Genomic DNA, 21,067 nt, shown 5'->3' on the forward strand with positions numbered 1-21,067 from the left:
AAAAGTATTGATAAAGGAATCAATAAGGAATTGGATAGATAAGCGGAATCGATAATGGCATCGATATCGATAAAATTTTATCAATACCCATCCTGAATCATATCGTATCGCATTGTGAGGAACTGAATAATCAAATCAAATACATATCAAATCACATTGAATCGGGAACAGGGGGGAATTGTATCATATCGTATAGCCAGTATCGTCATGTATCGTCATGTATCACCATGTATCGCAATATGTATCGTACTGCTGGTGTGTGTTGAGGTGCGTATTGAACCGTTGTCAGTGATGAGATTCACATGCCTATGACACACGCCACATATACATAGTGTGTGACCAGCTTTACTTTTCTATAATTTGAGCGGACATAAAGCAGACATTGTTACTGACGCACAGATATTGTTCGCTGTCTGTAACAGTCAGTGACAGTGGCATCTTATTTCAGGGTTGACTCTTGAAGTGTGTCCTTTTGCTGTGGTTCACCGTCTAGTTTTCAAAGCAAAGAAATGCATGCTATCACGTGCTATCACCGACAGCACGTGTCACTGACACATCACGTCCTACGACGCTTTGGACTTGCACTTGTCAGTAAACAACTGCACAGCATAAAACGGGTGTCTAAAAACAAGATAAAAACACAAAATATGTGGGAAATTATCTTGCTGCATGGACAGATGATTTCACTTGACAAGATGTCTTGAATTAAGTTTGTTAAATCTAGAAATAAGCATGTTGAGCACTTAAAATAAAATAGGATCAATTATGTAAGACTTCTAAATCTAAAGTTTTTGTTTAAGAACCAAATAATTTGCAGTGTACCAAGATACACTGTGTCAGCGTGACACGCGCCTTCCTTAACAGAGACCATAGCAGCCATGAGAGGCTAAGATTGTGTTTTTCACTGTCCAGTTGTGTGGAATGTTTCCGTGCAACACTACACACTCACAAACAAGAGGCAACAAATTACACACGTTTCTTTTCACCTCTCCAACTACTCTTAGCTCATCAACAGTAAAGGAAATGATTGAAGGTGCTTGAATACTGTCTCTGTGAAAACCAAGGCAAAAGATACATTTTTTTACATACTCAAGGCATAATCCAGATAAAAAAAAGTAAAAGCAAAAAAAATAAATAAAAGGAAAACGAAGAGGAAGAAGAAGGAGGTTCCCAGATACATCAGACATCACAGAGGCTTCCACAGAAAAAGACACATAACCAGCTGTCAAAAACATGCGCACAGAGGAACATGTGGGAAAGATGTGAGGCGTTTCAATCCAAGATGAATAAATTAATGATCAGCCGTTCACCTTTGAACAGACATTAATGAGGCAGGAGGCACTAAACGCTGCACAGAGATCAGTCAACGGCGCCATCTGTTACCATGACTCTGAAGTTAAATCAAATTAAATCAGGATCATCTTTGGGGTTACTGTCCCACCTGGACGCACGCACACGCACGCACGCCACAATCCTCAGGAGGGACACGACTGATGCAAAAGTGATCCAGATGAATGTAAAGAAAAAGTGGCTCTGAGTTTAAAGCTCACACAGCGTTCCACTGTTGCTGAAGCTGAACAGTAGAACAGTTTCTCGCACAGTCAGATGAGAAACACGCAGCCGAACCACAACCCACACAAATGCCTTTACGGCGAGCACCTGCCGATAAGCCTCGGCTCCTTATCATCAGCTCGGAGACCACATGGTGACAGTTTAACTATCAACATTACAGGCGCTGTGCAGCGCACGTTGGGCAATGACATAAACATTCCTGTGGTTTGAAACTAATACCCCAAACTAATATCCTCCACACGATGATCCAGCAGCAGCCCGGACAGATGGAACAGCACCGACCGGCTCAGCACCAGGAGGATTTAGTGAGTTAATCTGGAGTCACGGCTCACCTTTGGCTCCGTGCCACGAAGCTGTAAAATAACATCTGCGATGGAGCAACACCGCTGCCCCGGACGCCCACGCCGACGCCATGAGACACCTTTATCTCATACCTGAAAAAGACAACACTCCCCCTCCTCCCCATGGGTTTTTCTTCTCTGATTGTACTCTCTGTAAGGTTGTAACTCAGTCTGCCCTCTAACTTCTCAATTTTGTTTGACCCTTTGACCTTTGCATCACGTTTCTACCTCGTTGCTGTTCCTCTTTAAAAGTGACAGTTACATGTGTAAAAGGTCAAAGGTCAGTAATGTATCCTTTGAGTGCTATCCGACTGGGCTGCAGCAGCGTGTGAACACCAACCTTCGCTGGGTGTCACGTTTGCCTCGCTTGAGCCACAGGGTGTCGCTCGCCTCTCACCTGAATTTTGAACAGTTCAAAGCTGGCGAAGCGGGAAAGGCTCTCCACACACAGTTCCAGAGCTGTCGCAGTCATGGTGAACTTCTCTGAATGTAGTTTTCATGACTCAGTACATGTGGGAATCATGAGAGAACTTTGTGAGGATGAAATTACATTGTGAGTAATTGGAGTCAAAAAGGAGGCCCTGACATTCCTCGTGGGAAACACATACGAGCTACCCTGGGAGCACGCCAAAATAGCAGCGATGACCAGACAGGACCAGCACTTCTGGAAGTGGCCGAATGAGTCTGGCAGCCCCAGCTCTGCTGCTCGGCTTTAAGACGCCTGTCTGCCTGATCTGGACTTATGCATTACATGTTTTCTTGCTTTCTTTTCATGAAGGAGCACAATTGAAGTTATATGCTGCCCACCCCCCCACCCCCCCCCACCGCTCCAAGCCGCTGTGCATGCAGGAGGATAGAGGAGGAGGATGTCATGTGAGATCCATGTCAAATCAACATCAAGATCCACCTCGGGTCCGCTGTGGCGGCTCCAAGTGTAAAGACACAAGGGAACAGCCGAAGGGTCTTACTACTTTATTAAGGTTAATGAATCAAATCAAAAAGATGCACTACCTGATGCGCTGTGTGTTGAGTGTGTTAGATCTCAAACCGAAGACAAAGGATCGTATAAGCGGGTGGTCATTCCCAGGAAGAGTGGACACTGGATCCCGCATAGGTAATATTTTCAATATGAAACTGCTTTTCCTGTGAGGTCCCTCAGCTGGAGATCAGCCTGAGCCATTATGGAGAAGTGGCCATTTCAACAGGTCCAGAAGCACATCGATCAGATCCCGAGGAGAGGACAGGAAAGTGGATCCAGCAGGGACATCATTCTGCAAGTGAGTGAGTGCGCTGGTCACACTTGTTCCTGTTTTTTCTTCTCCTGAGTGGAGCCACACGAGGCTTTTAAATAAATTATTATTTATTTATTATTATTTTATTATTTATTTATTTTAATTATCATTTACAGAGCTGTACCTTACTGGCTACAGTTGGTGGAATTTCCCGAGCCCTTTTCAAACAATAGCAGGATAATAGCAGCATAATAGCAGCATAATAACAGGATAATAGCAGGATAATAGCAGCCCACAGCCACCCTGAGCACTTTGTTTACAAACATGTCATCATTTCAGCCGCGAGTGGCGTTCAACATCCATGAGAGCGCCACGTGGCAAATCAGCAGATCCTTGCACCTGCCAAAGCCGTCAAGTGTCACACACGTCGCCCACAAATCCATGCAATATTCGGCTGACATTCGGGTAACATGCACTAACATGTCGCTAGTACCAATTCAGTGAGATACAAACTGAAAATTTGCCACTGATTCATGTGTTTTGCCACAAATTCACATCTTCAACTACTCTTCAACAGTCCTGGCCCTTTGAGATACTACCTTTAGCTGTATTAATAGAGCTTCCTCTAAAATTCTTGAAAACGTGGTTTTGCAGCAGCTCATGGAATAGAGCAGAATAACCCTTCTGTGTCACTGCAGTCTGAATTTAGAACTGACTGTTTCCATGGAGACAACACTTATTAAAGTGGTAAACGACCATCTGTATGCAATGGACTCTGACACCAATAAGGTTCACCTACTTTTGATCTTGATACGGTGGAGAATTACTTTGGGATTGCTGGGATTTGTCCTTGCATGGTTGTCATCCTACTTAGTAGTCACTCTCACTGTGTCCTGTACAATAACTTCACCTCAAGCCTTGTTCCCACAAAATACAGGGTTCCACAGGACTCCGCCTTAGGCCCCCTACCTTTCTCCATTCATACAGCACCCCTTGGGCACATACTCTGACAATATGGGATTACTTTTCACTGTTATGCTGATGATACTAAGTTGTACATGCTGACTACTGCTGGAAATCTCATATACTTTAAGAATTTAGAGAAAGCTGGATGTCGAGCAATTACACTCAACAAAAATATAAACGCAACACTTTTGGTTTTGCGCCCATTTTGTATGAGATGAACTCAAAGATCTAAACCTTTTTCCACATACACAATATCACCATTTCACTCAAATATTGTTCACAAACCAGTCTAAATCTGTGATAGTGAGCACTTCTCCTTTGCTGAGATAATCCATCCCACCTCACAGGTGTGCCATATCAAGATGCTGATTAGACACCATGATTAGTGCACAGGTGTGCCTTAGACTGCCCACAATAAAAGGCCACTCTGAAAGGTGCAGTTTTGTTTTATTGGGGGGGATACCAGTCAGTATCTGGTGTGACCACCATTTGCCTCATGCAGTGCAACACATCTCCTTCGCATAGAGTTGATCAGGTTGTCAATTGTGGCCTGTGGAATGTTGGTCCACTCCTCTTCAATGGCTGTGCGAAGTTGCTGGATATTGGCAGGAACCGGTACACGCTGTCGTATACGCCGGTCCAGAGCATCCCAAACATGCTCAATGGGTGACATGTCCGGTGAGTATGCCGGCCATGCAAGAACTGGGACATTTTCAGCTTCCAAGAATTGTGTACAGATCCTTGCAACATGGGGCTGTGCATTATCCTGCTGCAACATGAGGTGATGTTCTTGGATGTATGGCACAACAATGGGCCTCAGGATCTCGTCACGGTATCTCTGTGCATTCAAAATGCCATCAATAAAATGCACCTGTGTTCTTCATCCATAACAGACGCCTGCCCATACCATAACCCCACTGCCACCATGGGCCACTCGATCCACAACATTGATATCAGAAAACCGCTCACCCACACGACGCCACACACGCTGTCTGCCATCTGCCCTGGACAGTGTGAACCGGGATTCATCCGTGAAGAGAACACCTCTCTAACATGCCAAATGCCAGTGAATGTGAGCATTTGCCCACTCAAGCCGGTTACGACGACGAACTGGAGTCAGGTCGAGACCCCGATGAGGACGACGAGCATGCAGATGAGCTTCCCTGAGACGGTTTCTGACAGTTTGTGCAGAAATTCTATGCAAACCGATTGTTTCAGCAGCTGTCCGAGTGGCTGGTCTCAGACGATCTTGGAGGTGAACATGCTGGATGTGGAGGTCCTGGGCTGGTGTGGTTACACGTGGTCTGCGGTTGTGAGGCTGGTTGGATGTACTGCCAAATTCTCTGAAACGCCTTTGGAGACGGCTTATGGTAGAGAAATGAACATTCAATACATGAGCAACAGCTCTGGTTGACATTCCTGCTGTCAGCATGCCGATTGCATGCTCCCTCAAATCTTGCGACATCTGTGGCATTGTGCTGTGTGATAAAACTGCACCTTTCAGAGTGGCCTTTTATTGTGGGCAGTCTAAGGCACACCTGTGCACTAATCATGGTGTCCAATCAGCATCTTGGTATGGCACACCTGTGAGGTGGGATGGATTATCTCAGCAAAGGAGAAGTGCTCACTATCACAGATTTAGACTGGTTTGTGAACAATATTTGAGGGAAATGGTGATATTGTGTATGTGGAAAACGTTTTAGATCTTTGAGTTCATCTCATACAAAATGGGAGCAAAACCAAAAGTGTTGCGTTTATATTTTTGTTGAGTGTAGTTACTTTTATATTTGGAGAAGACTTAAATGATGGTTCTTGATCCAGCGACACAGACACCAGGTTGACCAGCTAATGCTTAAACTAGACTCATGTATCATACATCACACTGACAAAGTGAAGTACCTTGGGGTGATTTTTGATCCCACGTTGTCCTTTGACCTACACATCAGAGAAATCATGAGAACTGCTTTTTTCCACCTTTGTACCATAGCAAAGATTTATTGCATCCTGTCTATGGATGATACAGAGACTGGACTACTGCAATGTACTATTCTGTGGTTTACCACAGTCCAGCATTAGGGGTCTCCAATTGGTTCAAAATGCTGCTACCATGAATTTGGACAAGAAATAGGAATTTTGACCACATTACACCCATTTTGTCCTCTCTTCACTGGTTTACTGTCTCTGTGAGGTATGATTTTAAGGTTCTGTTAAATTTATTCATGGGCTAGCTCCTCCCTACTTAGCTGACCTCATTACATCCTACATACCGGCCTGTGCTCTGCTTTCCAAGGCTGCAAGACTTCTTTGTGTCCCTAAGGCTAAAAAAGTCTGGAGGCCACAGAGCCTTCTCTTATCGTGTGCCTGTTTTGTGGAATGATCTCCCCTCTGAGATAAAATAGTAAGATTCCATGGAGACATTCAAGTCCAGACTAAAGACACATCTATTCTCCCTGTCATATGACTAGCATACTGGTGTATTGTATCCTTCTTCTCCTTTTAATTAATATTATTATCGGCAGAACAGGTCTCAGCCTCACTACATCTAAATTGTGGGTCTGTTAGTGAAGCTCAGTTCTAGCTGCCGGTGATCACCCAGTATTCTCTCTGCTTCCCTGTTGATATACTGCTTGTGAATTAATGCCTCAGGTGCAGTTATTTCTGGCCGGCTGATTCTGTTTCTCTTCTCTCTGTCCGAGCCACTGACGAGCACATAACTGGATGCTGGCCCTGCACTCCAGGGTGCCAGACTGACCTCATGATGCCCTACCTATTCAAGACTCAGAGGCAGAGATTAAGAACTAAGATGAATGTCACACATGGATGCGGTGAAAACACAATTCCTCCTAACTTTGTTTTATCTTAATTACGGACTCTGTTTTGTTGCTTCTCAGTACTTTCTTTCATTTTTGTTGTTTTTTCTTTCTTCTTTTGTAAAAACCTGTAACTGTTAGAATGGCCTTGGCAGTGGGTCATCCTCTGAGTCTGGTCTGTTTGAGGTTTATCCTCATTCTCACCAGAGGGTGCTTGCTCAGGGGGTTGGTAAGGTTCAACCTTACATGTGTGAAGTGCCTTGAGACAATGTTGTTGTGATTTGGTACTATGCAAATGAAATAAATTGAACTGAAATTGAAATAGAAAAAAAAAATGCTACAGCAACAACAAAAACATCAATTGCCCAATCTTGCTGATGATCTGATAATGTCTAATATTCATTCCCTGTTCCATGCTGAGTGTTCTACACCCCCACTCATAAGGAAAACAAGCAGAAGAAAGTATACAGGTCCATTGGGGTGGTGCTTATCCCTGGTGATCCTTATAGAGATCTTTATAGAGCTCAACAAAGGATCAGATAGTGGAAGCTGAAGGAGGAAGACTGTTGTGTGAAATTCAGTGAGCAGGTGAGAGAGGCAATGGATGGAGGGAAGCAGTTTGGGGCAACTGGAAAAGTACTCAGATGTGGGGAAGGAAACAGCTAGGAAGGTACTGGGTATGACATCTGGACAGTAGAAGGAAGACAAAGAGACACGGTGGTGGAATGAAGATGTCTAGGAAAACATAGGGAGAAAGAGGTTGGCAAAAAAGAACTGGGATAGTTGGAGAAATGAAGAAAGTAGACAGGAGTACAAGGAGATGCAGCGTAAGGCAAAAAGAAAAGTGGCACAAACTAAGGAAAAGGCATTTAGTGAGCTGTACAAGAAGTTGAACAGTAAGGAAGGAGAAAAGGACTTGTACCAATTGACCAGACAAAGGGACAGAGCTGGAAAGGATGTGCAGCAGGTTAGGGTGGTAAAAGATGCACATGGTAATGCTGACAAGTGAGAAGAGTGTGATGGAAAGGTGGAGGGAATATTCTGAGGAGCTAATGGCTGAAGAAAATAAGAGAAAAAAGGCTGGATGATGTGGAGAGAGTAAATCAAGATTGTTTAATAAAATCTTGGAAAGTGAGAGGATGCCTGAGGAGTGGAGACGAAGTGTGCTGGTTCCTATTTTTATGATCAGCCACAGCATGAAGTTATGGGAAAGAGTAGTAGAAGCTAGGCTTAGAAAACAGGTGAAGATCTCTGAGCAGTGATATGGTTTCATGCTGAAAGAGCACGACAGATGCAATGTTTGCTCTGAGAATACTGTTGGAGAAGTACAGAGAAGGACAGAAAGAGCTGCAATGTGTGTTTGTGGATTTAGAGAAAACTTATGACAGGGTGCCAAGAGAAGAGTTGTGGTATTGTATAAGTCTGGAGTGGTAGAGAAGTATGTTAGGGTAGTACAGGACATGTACAAGGACAGTGTAACAGCAGTGAGATACACAGTGTAAATGACAGACTCATTCAAGGTGGAGGTGGGATTACACCAAGGATCAGCTCTGAGTCCTTTGTTTTCACAGTAGTGATGGACAGGTTGACAGATGAGATCAGACAGGAGTCCCCATGGACTATGATGTTTGGATATGGCATTGTGATCTATAGTGAGAGTAGAGAGCAGGTTAAGTCTAGCCTGGAAAGGTGGATCTATGCTCTGGAGAGCAGGGGAATTGAAGTCAGTAGGAGCAAGACTGAGTACATGTGTGTGAATGAGAGGGAGCCCAGTGGAATAGTGCAGTTATAAGGAGTAGAAGTGGTGCAAGTAGATGAGTTTAAATATTTGGGAGCAACTGTTCAAAGTAATGGAGAGTGTGGTAGAGAGGGTGGAGAAAGGTGGCAGGAGTGATTTGTGACCGAAGAATATCAGCAAGAGTGAAGGAGAAAGTTTACAAGACAGTAGTGAGACCAGCTATGTTTGTACGGCTTAGAGACAGTGGCACTAACAAAAAGACAGGAGGCAGAGCTGAAGATGTTTGACTCTCTTTGGGAGTGATGAGAATGGACAGAATTAGGAATGAACACGTGAGAGGGACAGCTCAGGTGAGATGGTTTGGAGACAAAATAGGGAGTCGAGATGAAGATGGTTTGGACATGTGCAGAGCAGAGACCCAGGGTATATAGGGAGAAGAATGCTGAGGATGGAGCCACCAGGCAGGAGGAGGAGAAGGAGGCCGAAGAGGAGGTTTATGGATGTGCTGAAGGAGGACATGCAGGTGGTTGGTGAGACAGAGGAAGATACAGAGGACAGGGTGAGATGGAAATGACGGATCTGCTGTGGCGACCCCTAACGGAAGCAGCTGAAAGAGGAAGAAGTACTTTAGTTATTATGTGGAAACAAAAATAAAGATGGGGCTCATGGCAGCCATATTGTGTGACAAATGACAAAGGAACCTTCCTCTTGCCCCCCCAGTTCACCACCAAGACAAAGTGTTCTTTAGTTCTTTCGTTGTTCTTTGCCTTTTGGCTGCCCCCATTTTTTTTTTCAAAATCACCATGGTGGATCTTGTGCAGATCCACACTGAGATTTGGTGCAATTTTTACACTGGAGTTCTACAGTTTTCATGCAGGAACAAAAATAAAGATGGCATCACTGGTGGCCATGTTGGATGATGAATGACCCCCACTTTGATAAAGAACCTTCCTCCAGCCCGTCCCAATGCACCAACAAGAAAAGGATTAAATTAGAGACATTCTTTAGTTACCGTGAAGAAACACATAGTTCACAGACCAAATCCTGGATGTCCAGACAGATGGACAGATGGATGTGGTGAAAACATAATGCCTCCCAACTTTGTTGAGCCGGACCATTAAAAGAAAAAAGAAAAATCTATTGTTTTTGTTCAATTAACAGACTCTACATGGATTATTATTGCTGCAAAGTTGACTTTGTTGTCATCTGTGTCACTTGGTTTGTTGTTTTATTTATTTTTCTCATCAGGATTTTTCAATGAGAGGCACATGTGGTGCATCATGTCCCTTCAGCATTCCCTCATTAGCATGCAAATTCATGCACAACATTCCTCCAAAACCTAATCAGCTCATTTGCTTCATAATGGCTATCGGTTTTGTGAATATCAAGTGTCCAGAATGTATTGACTTTGATTAATTGTTTTCACAAGGATGTGTCTCAACACAGAGACAGGAAGGAGCAAGATGTCCATAGAGACTGGACATAAATCTTGTTTTTTTCAGTGAACTTGGTGGAAAGGTGGGGCATGAGCTCAGGGTAATGAAAGATGAAAAAGAAAGCCCATTTTGGTGGACATCTGCAACTAGGTGCAGATTGAACTGTAACGTCTAGAAACATGGAGTGAGTACGGTTGAGGTGTCTGTCCATCAGTGTTTGAGTGATCCTGGTGACTGACAAAGAGTGAGTCACAGGCAGTCAACAAACAAACCAGCCATGAGACAGACATGTTGCCTTCTGCCAGTTCATGGACGTTCTAACAACAGCAGTGTTCCTCACCTTGCATGGGGAGTTTCTCAGAGGAGGAGGGAAGACGGGACTCCTCAGGACTGCTGAGCCTCGCTGACCTTTGGACTGGACTCCGTCCACACTGAATGTTGCACCTTCAGCATACATGAAAGGTATGACATGCACTCATCAAATAGTAACACAAAACACATTACACAGCATTTTGAGGTTGATGAGTCCCTCAAACATTCAAGATTTGTCAAAAGCTGATGACTTTGACACTGTTGCAGCCATTCTTGTCCATCAGGTTACTTCCTGTTGTTGGTACAAATAGGACTTGTCTAGTTTAAGGTACAGCTGCGGTGTATGTTAGATTATGTGGGATTGAACGTTTTGGAGTTATTATGATGTGAAAACAGTAAAAATGGTGACAAAGGCCAATTTCAGTTTGGAAAGGAGTCAAAAATTCATGTTCTAATTGTGACAGAACGTGATGCAAATCAGTGGTTGAGGATTAAACCTGGAATAGGTTTGATTATTTTGAATGCTTGGTCTCAAAAGGAGCGAGCAAACAATGTCAACATCCATGAGATTCTGAAACATATGACGTGTTACCACATAATATGATAACTATACATAAGACACATTCCTCTGAGCTCAATCAATAGTTGTTGCCCCTTTTCCAAAATTGGAGCAAGTTTCATTTTTGACCCCTTTAAAAACTGAAATAGGGCTTTGTAGCTATTTTTGTTGTTTTTACTTGACAACTCCACAATCTTCCACAGTAGATAGTCCAAACGATACCTTTTTGGGATCTTTATGATTAGAGAATCACCCATTGTGTATTTTTCTAATATGATTGGAGTATTTTTATATTTTGTCCCATGTGTAATCTTTTATCGATGCTCTTCTGGCTCTAGCTGCCACTCGAGGATGTTTATTATAAATAAATACTGAGCCTGGATTTTACTGTGGTTTAGTCACCTTAGGTGGTACCAAGTATCTGCTGGGCCAGTGGTCTAAATAAGGCATTAAGCAGAAAGAACAGTGCTGGTGAAGTGATGAGGTATGAATGAGCCACCTGATGATGGACAGCCGTGTCTGGCAGGCTTGGCTGGAGACTGAAGTCTTCTCCAGGATGGACTGTGGCCTGGAACTGACTGCCAACTGCAGTCTCCCTCTTCAAAAGAGCAGTAACTCCCATTGAGAAAGTGGCCTAGAGGAGAAAGCACAGACAGGATATTAGGAGAGGAGAGTCAGCGGGTGAGAGCAGATCATTACAGATGCACATAAGAAGAAAGTGAAGAAACAGCCAAATTACTGTGGAGGAAAAAAAGCAGGGATTTCTGATAAAGAAGGAGAGAATAAAGGTAAAGATGTGAGAACGGGGTGTTTGTGTAGCAGTGATGAAGTCTGATGCTCCAGAGACCTCAGAGTGTCCACGTGCCAAACCCCACACAACTAATCGGTTTTATCTTTGTTTTGGCTCTGTGTCCACACCCACCCAGGACCTCTCACCCAGGATTTTAAAAAAAGGCAAAACATTTTAGCATACATAAAAAAAAAAAACTGCTTTGGAAAATCATTAAATTCAGCGTAGTTAAGAAATCAGTGTCCAAATCGTCCTCTATAACTCCCTGTGATTCATGTCCAGGTGAAAGCAGATTTGTAAAGAAAGTCATGCTGTGTGACTGCAACTTCTGATGGCCAAATGAATCTTCAGGAAGTATTTGCTCTTCTTTAAGAGATCAACTCTTTAAAAAAAGGCTTTTCTTGAAAAGAGAAACACCATCTCGTGGTTCCAGTAATTGGAACATTTCAATGTGTGTGAGATATCGTGAGAACAGCTCGATACACCACAGTCTGGACTGTGCCAGATTGACATTACTCTTGTCCATCACCACTGTTGACTCCTCCAGTTGGGCAAATTCAGCCACTTCAGACAACTGCAGAAATCTGGGACAAGGACAGATTTTGTCAAATTCCACTGAGACACACATCTTGAAGACTGGTTTGATATGATGGACAGGTTTGAGGCCGAGCGTGAAGTGACTTTTTGCTCTGTATGCACCACTCTGCATTTAATCATTAGTGATTGATCTCTGCTCCCCTCCACAGCATGTCTTTTTCCTGGTTCTCTCCCTCAGCCCCAACCAGTCCCAGCAGAAGACTGCCCCTCCCTGAGCCTGGTTCTGCTGGAGGTTTCTTCCTGTTAAAAGGGAGTTTTTCCTTCCCACTGTAGCCAAGTGCTTGCTCACAGGGGGTCGTTTTGACCGTTGGGGTTTTACATAATTATTGTATGGCTTTGCCTTACAATATAAAGCGCCTTGGGGCAACTGTTTGTTGTGATTTGGCGCTATATAAAAAAATTGATTGATTGATTGATTGATTGAATCTTAGTTCCTCTTCCTCTCACCCCTTCCCCTCCGTTTTGCACGGGCACGAGAGACAGAGGGGTGTCTCAATTCTCTTTTTGGAGCGAGGCGAAGGGGTAGGCGGAGCTTACTGCTGTCTCCACACAAACAAACATGGCGCCAAAAGAGTTGCTCAAATGTAAGCAGCTTTAGTTACAAATTACGCTGTTTAGAAAGTTATAACTTGCCAAAAAACTTTACAGGCAGTTGTCTATGACAGTAATGTGTCTGCTGCTGGATGCATGTTGTGTATATTGTCATTCTGAAGAATATCGTAACTCGCTGAGGTGTTATAATGCACATACACACGAACACTATATATATCTCACAATGGAGAAAATCACAATAAAGGATAAGCACGTTAATTTGTATGTTCATAAATCTTTGGATAATAGCGCCTCCTGCTGTAACACGTGTGTGTATTTAGCCCTGAACACACTCGACTCCTAATAAGAAAATGAGGCAGAAAATGAGGAGAAGTTTCATCAATGTTGGAAAATATCTACACACACATGTACATGTGTAACACACAACCTGACATCCTGATAGACTGATATTATTTATCAAAGAAAATTCTAAAGGAAATAGGGCTGGATGCAAAAAACGGGAGAATTTGAAAAAGAAATATAAGGTTAACAGAACTAGATGCAGCCCAGAACATACATACAGGTGCTGATCATATAATTAGAATATCATGAAAAAGTGGATTTATTTCAGTCATTCATTCAAAAAGTGAAACTTGTATAATGTATACATTCATTACACACAGACTGATATATTTCAAGTGTTTATTTATTTTAATTACTAATTAATTAAGTAATTAATAATCAATCAATTAAGTATTAATCAATTAACAATATTCATTACTACTATTATTAATGATTAATTATTGGCAGTATTATTAACATTAATTACTTACTCATTAATTATTAATACTATTAATTATTATTATTATTATTATTAATTACTAAATTATTAATACCACAAAATTCTCCAACATGATTGTGATGCGTTGAAGAAATCTGCAACTCCTATTTCTTTGCATTTACGCAGAAAGGCGAGAAAATAAAAAGAGCCAACAAGCTACTGCAACAAGCTGCGCTTCGGTTGCCATGTTAAACAGTGAAGACGGCAGTTTAAGCGATGCAACATAACATCAAACTCATGAGACGGCCAGTTTTTTTTTCCACTAAGGCGGAGGTGTGTCTCAGTCCAGGGTTTTCATGTATTCCACAATCCTTTGTGCACCAGAGAGTCTCTGCAGTCAAAACAACATAGAGAATCCACATGATTCAAATTGCAAGTGAATATTACAAAAATGTAATTTTTTAAATGCTTTTCGTCACGTTAATAAGAGACTGTTGCATGATACCCTGAAAACTTGCTAAAACAATTATAACAAATAATCCGTGTCTGCTATGTTTAATCTGTGTGGATTTTAATGAATGCAAACTGAATTTCAGACATATTACATATATTAGTCTGGAACAAAGAGGACAAACAGTGTTGTAAAGAACAATAATCAAGATGTTAAAGAGCAAACTTCACTTTCCCCCAGAAGGACATGATCAGGAAGCGATTGTAGCTCACAGCAGCTCCCATTGAAAATAATGTAGAGACAGACTGTGATTCTCACATGTTTACATAAAACAAACACAATAACAACGTCTATAAACCCAGAGAATATATTCATAAGACTTTTAGGCACAATATCAATCAATCAATCAATTTTTTTATATAGCGCCAAATCACAACAAACAGTTGCCCCAAGGCGCTTTATATTGTAAGGCAAGGCCATACAATAATTATGTAAAACCCCAACGGTCAAAACGACCCCCTGTGAGCAAGCACTTGGCTACAGTGGGAAGGAAAAACTCCCTTTTAACAGGAAGAAACCTCCAGCAGAACCAGGCTCAGGGAGGGGCAGTCTTCTGCTGGGACTGGTTGGGGCTGAGGGAGAGAACCAAGAAAAAGACATGCTGTGGAGGGGAGCAGAGATCGATCACTAATGATTAAATGCAGAGTGGTGCATACAGAGCAAAAAGAGAAGGAAACAGTGCATCATGGGAACCCCCCAGCAGTCTACGTCTATAGCAGCATAACTAAGGGATGGTTCAGGGTCACCTGATCCAGCCCTAACTATAAGCTTTAGCAAAAAGGAAAGTTTTAAGCCTAATCTTAAAAGTAGAGAGGGTGTCTGTCTCCCTGATCTGAATTGGGAGCTGGTTCCACAGGAGAGGAGCCTGAAAGCTGAAGGCTCTGCCTCCCATTCTACTCTTACAAACCCCAGGAACCACAAGTAAGCCTGCAGTCTGAGAGCGAAGCGCTCTATTGGGGTGATATGGTACTACGAGGTCCCTAAGATAAGATGGGACCTGATTATTCAAAACCTTATAAGTAAGAAGAAGAATTTTAAATTCTATTCTAGAATTAACAGGAAGCCAATGAAGAGAGGCCAATATGGGTGAGATATGCTCTCTCCTTCTAGTCCCCGTCAGTACTCTAGCTGCAGCATTTTGAATTAACTGAAGGCTTTTTAGGGAACTTTTAGGACAACCTGATAATAATGAATTACAATAGTCCAGCCTAGAGGAAATAAATGCATGAATTAGTTTTTCAGCATCACTCTGAGACAAGACCTTTCTGATTTTAGAGATATTGCGTAAATGCAAAAAAGCAGTCCTACATATTTGTTTAATATGCGCTTTGAATGACATATCCTGATCAAAAATGACTCCAAGATTTCTCACAGTATTACTAGAGGTCAGGGTAATGCCATCCAGAGTAAGGATCTGGTTAGACACCATGTTTCTAAGATTTGTGGGGCCAAGTACAATAACTTCAGTTTTATCTGAGTTTAAAAGCAGGAAATTAGAGGTCATCCATGTCTTTATGTCTATAAGACAATCCTGCAGTTTAGCTAATTGGTGTGTGTCCTCTGGCTTCATGGATAGATAAAGCTGGGAATCATCTGCGTAACAATGAAAATTTAAGCAATACCGTGTAATAATACTGCCTAAGGGAAGCATGTATAAAGTAAATAAAATTGGTCCTAGCACAGAACCTTGTGGAACTCCATAATTAACTTTAGTCTGTGAAGAAGATTCCCCATTTACATGAACAAATTGTAATCTATTAGACAAATATGATTCAAACCACCGCAGCGCAGTGCCTTTAATACCTATGGCATGCTCTAATCTCTGTAATAAAATTTTATGGTCAACAGTATCAAAAGCAGCACTGAGGTCCAACAGAACAAGCACAGAGATGAGTCCACTGTCCGAGGCCATAAGAAGATCATTTGTAACCTTCACTAATGCTGTTTCTGTACTATGATGAATTCTAAAACCTGACTGAAACTCTTCAAATAGACCATTCCTCTGCAGATGATCAGTTAGCTGTTTTATTCAATGTTAATGGTGCTGTCCATGTGCAGCGGTTAAAGTGCAACGTGTTCAGAGCGTCTCAATGCAGTTCTCAATGTTACTGAGATCTCACAGCGCGGCGACCTCTCCGAGGTTTTGTGGGATTTGAAACTTGAAAAGGGTGGTTTCATAGTGCTAGAGGCATACCCCTTCACCTTACCCCTTGTTTTAAAGGGGCAGGTGCAGGGGTAGGGCCAAGGGGAAGGGGAAGGGGAACAAAAGAGAACTGAGATTGGGCCCAAATCTCAGAACCTGGTCCTCTGTTGGAAAAAGATGGATTGTCCTCTCTGGGTCAGGGGAGGGTTATTTCCCCAACTGGAGGAGCTCACGTATCTTAGGGTCTTGTTCACGAGTGGGGGAAAGATGAAGTGAGAGATCGACAAACAGATTGATGCTGCGTCTCATGTTCTGTGGGCTCTGTACCTGACTGCTGTGGTGAAGAAAAAAAAGCTGAGTGAGAAGATGAGACTCTTGAGTTACCAGTTGACTGACGCTCCTTTCTTCACATAATTCTTTGGGTATCTAGGTCTACACTATACAGGGTGAGAAGCTTGAATATCTGGGAGTAGAGTCCCAGTAGAGTCACTGCTTCTTCACACTCAAAGGAGCCAGTTGAGGTGGTTCGAGCATATGGTGAGGATGCCCCCAGTCATTCCCTAGGGAGGTTTTCCCAGCACATCCACATGGGAGCAGGCTTGGAGGAAAACCCAGCACACGATGGCTGGCTTTAGAACAACTTGGGATCTTGCAGGAAGAGTTAGAGGACTTGGCTGCGGATCAGGAGGTGTGTATGAGACCCCCCATGGAAAAAACACTCAAAATATCAGCTCTCAGTACCAGAACATAGCTTCAGTTTCTCACAGTCTGACTGGTCCAGTTGGACATTTGCTGCTCTGTTCTCAATTTCGTATGTTGTTGTGAACGTTTGTTCGCTGATCACTTTATTTTGAAAAACCAGCGGTTGGGACTGGATATTCTAAATGTTGAAATGTTCCCCGACCAGAAGATTTACATGTAAAGTTTATTACCACTGAATTCCAGAGATGGCAATGGCTGTAAGTTTTGTGTTATACATCTTTACTGTTTAAATGTAATGGTATTTGTGTATATATTAAAGATATTGTTTGTGTTTTTCTTATAGTTTTACATTGATTCATTCTGCTTATTTTACTGACTTGGAGTCATTTAAAGTAAACTGTTTAACTGTGTAACCCACCTGCAGGTCACAGGTAGAGAGAACAGTACCGTCCCCACAGTTTCCATGGCACCCATGAGCTATTCTTCATTCAGCGCACGGGGCTCAACAGACCGAGGTAAAAAAAAACACACTTACAATGCCGGAAATTTTTATTTTGCTCATTATTCAGTTTGACTTTGCATGTTAGCATGATTGAAATTTAGTCAGTTCTTTGTCAAACAATTTCATGCAGGAACCAGAAGCTACTGAAAGTACAGTAGTGTTCAGAATAATAGTAGTGCTATGTGACTAAAAAGATTAATCCAGGTTTTGAGTATATTTCTTATTGTTACATGGGAAACAAGGTATCATGTCAGCGAGAAGTATCCCAAACAGAATGGTCCCAGCCAGATTTCTCATTGAATTGGCTAAATTTCATGTCCCCTTGTTTGTTACTCCGTCAAACGAGCCAAACAAAACTACAAAAATGGCCATAGCCATATCCACGTTCTTAAAGAGAATTTGCTGAATTAGGAAACAGCTGAGGATCTTCAGCATTTGTCATTGTAGCTATGAAATCAAACATGTCCATGATGAGTTCAGACTGCGTAGCACTGAAAGACAACGATACAGCAGTGTTCAGAATAATAGTAGTGCTATGTGACTAAAAAGATTAATCCAGGTTTTTAGTATATTTCTTATTGTTACATGAGAAACAAGGTACCAGTAGATTCAGTAGATTCTCACAAATCCAACAAGACCAAGCATTCATGATATGCACACTCTTAAGGCTATGAAATTGGGCTATTAGTAAAAAAAGTAGAAAAGGGGGTGTTCACAATAATAGTAGCATCTGCTGTTGATGCTACAAACTCAAAACTGTTACGTTCAAACTGCTTTTTTTTAGCAATCCTGTGAATCACTAAACCAGTATTTAGTTGTATAACCACAGTTTTTCATGATTTCTTCACATCTGCGAGGCATTAATTTTGTTGGTTTGGAACCAAGATTTTGCTGGTTTACTAGTGTGCTTGGGGTCATTGTCTTGTTGAAACACCCATTTCAAGGGCATGTCTTCTTCAGCATAAGGCAACATGACCTCTTCAAGTATTTTGACATATGCAAACTGATCCATGATACCTGGTATGCGATATATAGGCCCAACACCATAGTAGGAGAAACATGCCCATATCATGATGCTTGCACCACCATGCTTCACTGTCTTCACTGTGAACTGTGGCTTGAATTCAGAGTTTGGGGGTCGTCTCACAAACTGTCTGCGGCCCTTGGACCCAAAAAGAACAATGTCTTGAACATCCCATTTTCCTCAGGCTTTCAAAGAGAAAAGCATGTTCAACAGGTGCTGGCTTCATCCTTAAATAGGGGACACCTGATTCACACCTATTTGTTCCACACAATCGACAAACTCACTGACTGAATGTCACACTACTATTATTGTGAACACCCCCTTTTCTACTTTTTTTTACTAATAGCCCAATTTCATAGCCTTAAGAGTGTGCATATCATGAATGCTTGGTCTTGTTGGATTTGTGAGAATCTACTGAATCTACTGGTACCTTGTTTCCCAGGTAACAATAAGAAATATACTCAAAACCTGGATTAATCTTTTTAGTCACATAGCACTACTATTATTCTGAACACTACTGTAAATAATAAGAGGACAACAGTCCAACACTGAGAAAAAGTGAATGAGAATAGTCCTGCCTGAAAGAACACAACTTCTATCCAAACTATGTTCTGGGTAGTTTTTCCTCTTGTATCCTTTTACAGATTGTTTGAATTTGCATTTGTGTCCTGTCTAAAGGCTGACTGCAAAAGCACAGTGATCACTGTTGCTGTGAACTCTGATGATTGACTCTTTGTAGCTTTGATGAGGATTTAGCTGAAGTCCCGTTTTATTCTGGTTCGACTTCAAGATCAGACTGTTGTGCAGGAGTTTATAAGTGTGCACACAATCCGGCTGCAGGACTTGCAAACATGGTCACAACAAACAACCTGAATAGAATGTGGGAGTTCTTCCGTAACAAGACCCTGAAAGCTGCCGGGGATTGCACTGATGTTGCCAGTGTTTACAGGAGGAGGTGTTTCATGTCAGAGTGCACTCTGAATATTGGGGAGGTGATGGTCTAGTGGTTAAGGTGTTGGGCTTGAGTCCAGAAGATCATGGGGTCAAATCCCCGCCTGACTGGAAAATCACTAAGGGCCCTTGGGCAAGGCCTTTAATCCCCTATTGCTCCCGGTGTGTAGTGAGCGCCTTGTATGGCAGCAGCCTGACATCGGCGTGAATGTGAGGCATGATTGTAAAGCGCTTTGAACGTCTGATGCAGATGGAAAAGCGCTATATAAATGCAGTCCATTTACCATTACCATTATCTGGAGGACTTGTACTGGAAATTCTGGCTTTTAAATAAAGCCAATAGCCATTGTCATTATGGGGTGTTGTGTGGAGCATTTTGAGGCAAAAAATTAATTTCATTCATTTTAGAATAAAGCTGTTGTTGTTGTCTTCTCGGCTGCCCCCATGTTTGCTCGGGGTCGCCACAGCGGATACAGCCAGACCCGAATTGGTATTTGGCACAGGTTTTGCACTAGATGCCCTTCCACACAGCCCCTGGTGTTTCAACGAGGTCTCCCATTGAAGGACTAACAAGGCACCACGCTGCTTAGCTTCTGAGATCTGATGAGATCAGGCTGACATTAACCCTCTGGGGTCTGAGGGCATTTTTTTGGACAGTTCACTCGCCTGGCATAAATGTTTTATTATTGCTGTTAACAGCTCTCCCTGCACCCCACAATCAAGTTTTATGTCTCTCTTTTTTTCAGGACAACCTGTGCTTTCAGAATATATATGTTTTTGTTGTGTTTTATAAGTGTAATAAAGGTTTACAATCAAAAATAGGCAAGGAAAAAATAAAGTGAAAAATAATTTTCCATACACATTTATTCAAAACACACAGCAAACTATAATAAACAACTATTTTGACACTTTATAAAGGTAATTTGAGGTCTTGTGTGAAAGACTGCACAACAAAAAGGTTCAAACAATAAACACAAATGCACATTTTGAACAATATATACAAAATGGTCTATGCGTTTTGTTGTCCATTGATATGGTAAACAGTGCTTTACGCAGAGAAAGCAACAGAATTATCCAGTAACATTCACATGCAAACTAGTGGAGCAATCCTGATAGTTACACACTCTTTGTTTGAGCACGTGAGATTGTCATCAGAGGCTCTCCGTCTGCTCCTGCTTTCACTGATCGCTGTGCATAATGGTGTACGGCACACTGAGTATGTACTAATAGTATGTACTCATTGGAGCACCCAGGGGGCTATTCAAAGGGGCCAACTAGTAACATATCACTCCTGAAAACGATCTTTGGCTTTACACATGAGGTAAATCTGCCCTACAATTGGATTTTGGAAAACCATGTGACGGTGAACCAATAACAATTGGACACTCACATTGCACACCTCATCACACAGCTTCTATGAGGAGTACAAAGATCAAACGTCCGTGGAGTTAACTTTTCAGCATCAAAAAAAGTACGTTTCTATCTCATATCATTTCAAGTTATTTATAATTTAGTAAAGCTTGATCTTAGTCGTTGTATACGACGGCGTCGGCCCCAGAGGGTTAAGGC

The 21,067-nt window shown here is 42.2% G+C and overlaps 1 protein-coding gene across 1 annotated transcript in view; it reads right to left on the minus strand.

The window, feature by feature from the left end:
• Positions 1 to 21,067, minus strand: part of alk (ALK receptor tyrosine kinase) — a 1,475,036-nt gene that overhangs the window by 222,252 nt on the left and 1,231,717 nt on the right. The window contains 2 exon segments of the mRNA XM_034159972.1: positions 10,436 to 10,539; positions 11,466 to 11,600. Coding sequence (XP_034015863.1) covers positions 10,436 to 10,539; positions 11,466 to 11,600 — 239 coding nt within the window.

This window comes from Thalassophryne amazonica, chromosome 19 (genome assembly GCF_902500255.1).
Source record: "Thalassophryne amazonica chromosome 19, fThaAma1.1, whole genome shotgun sequence".
Lineage (NCBI taxonomy): Eukaryota > Metazoa > Chordata > Actinopteri > Batrachoidiformes > Batrachoididae > Thalassophryne > Thalassophryne amazonica.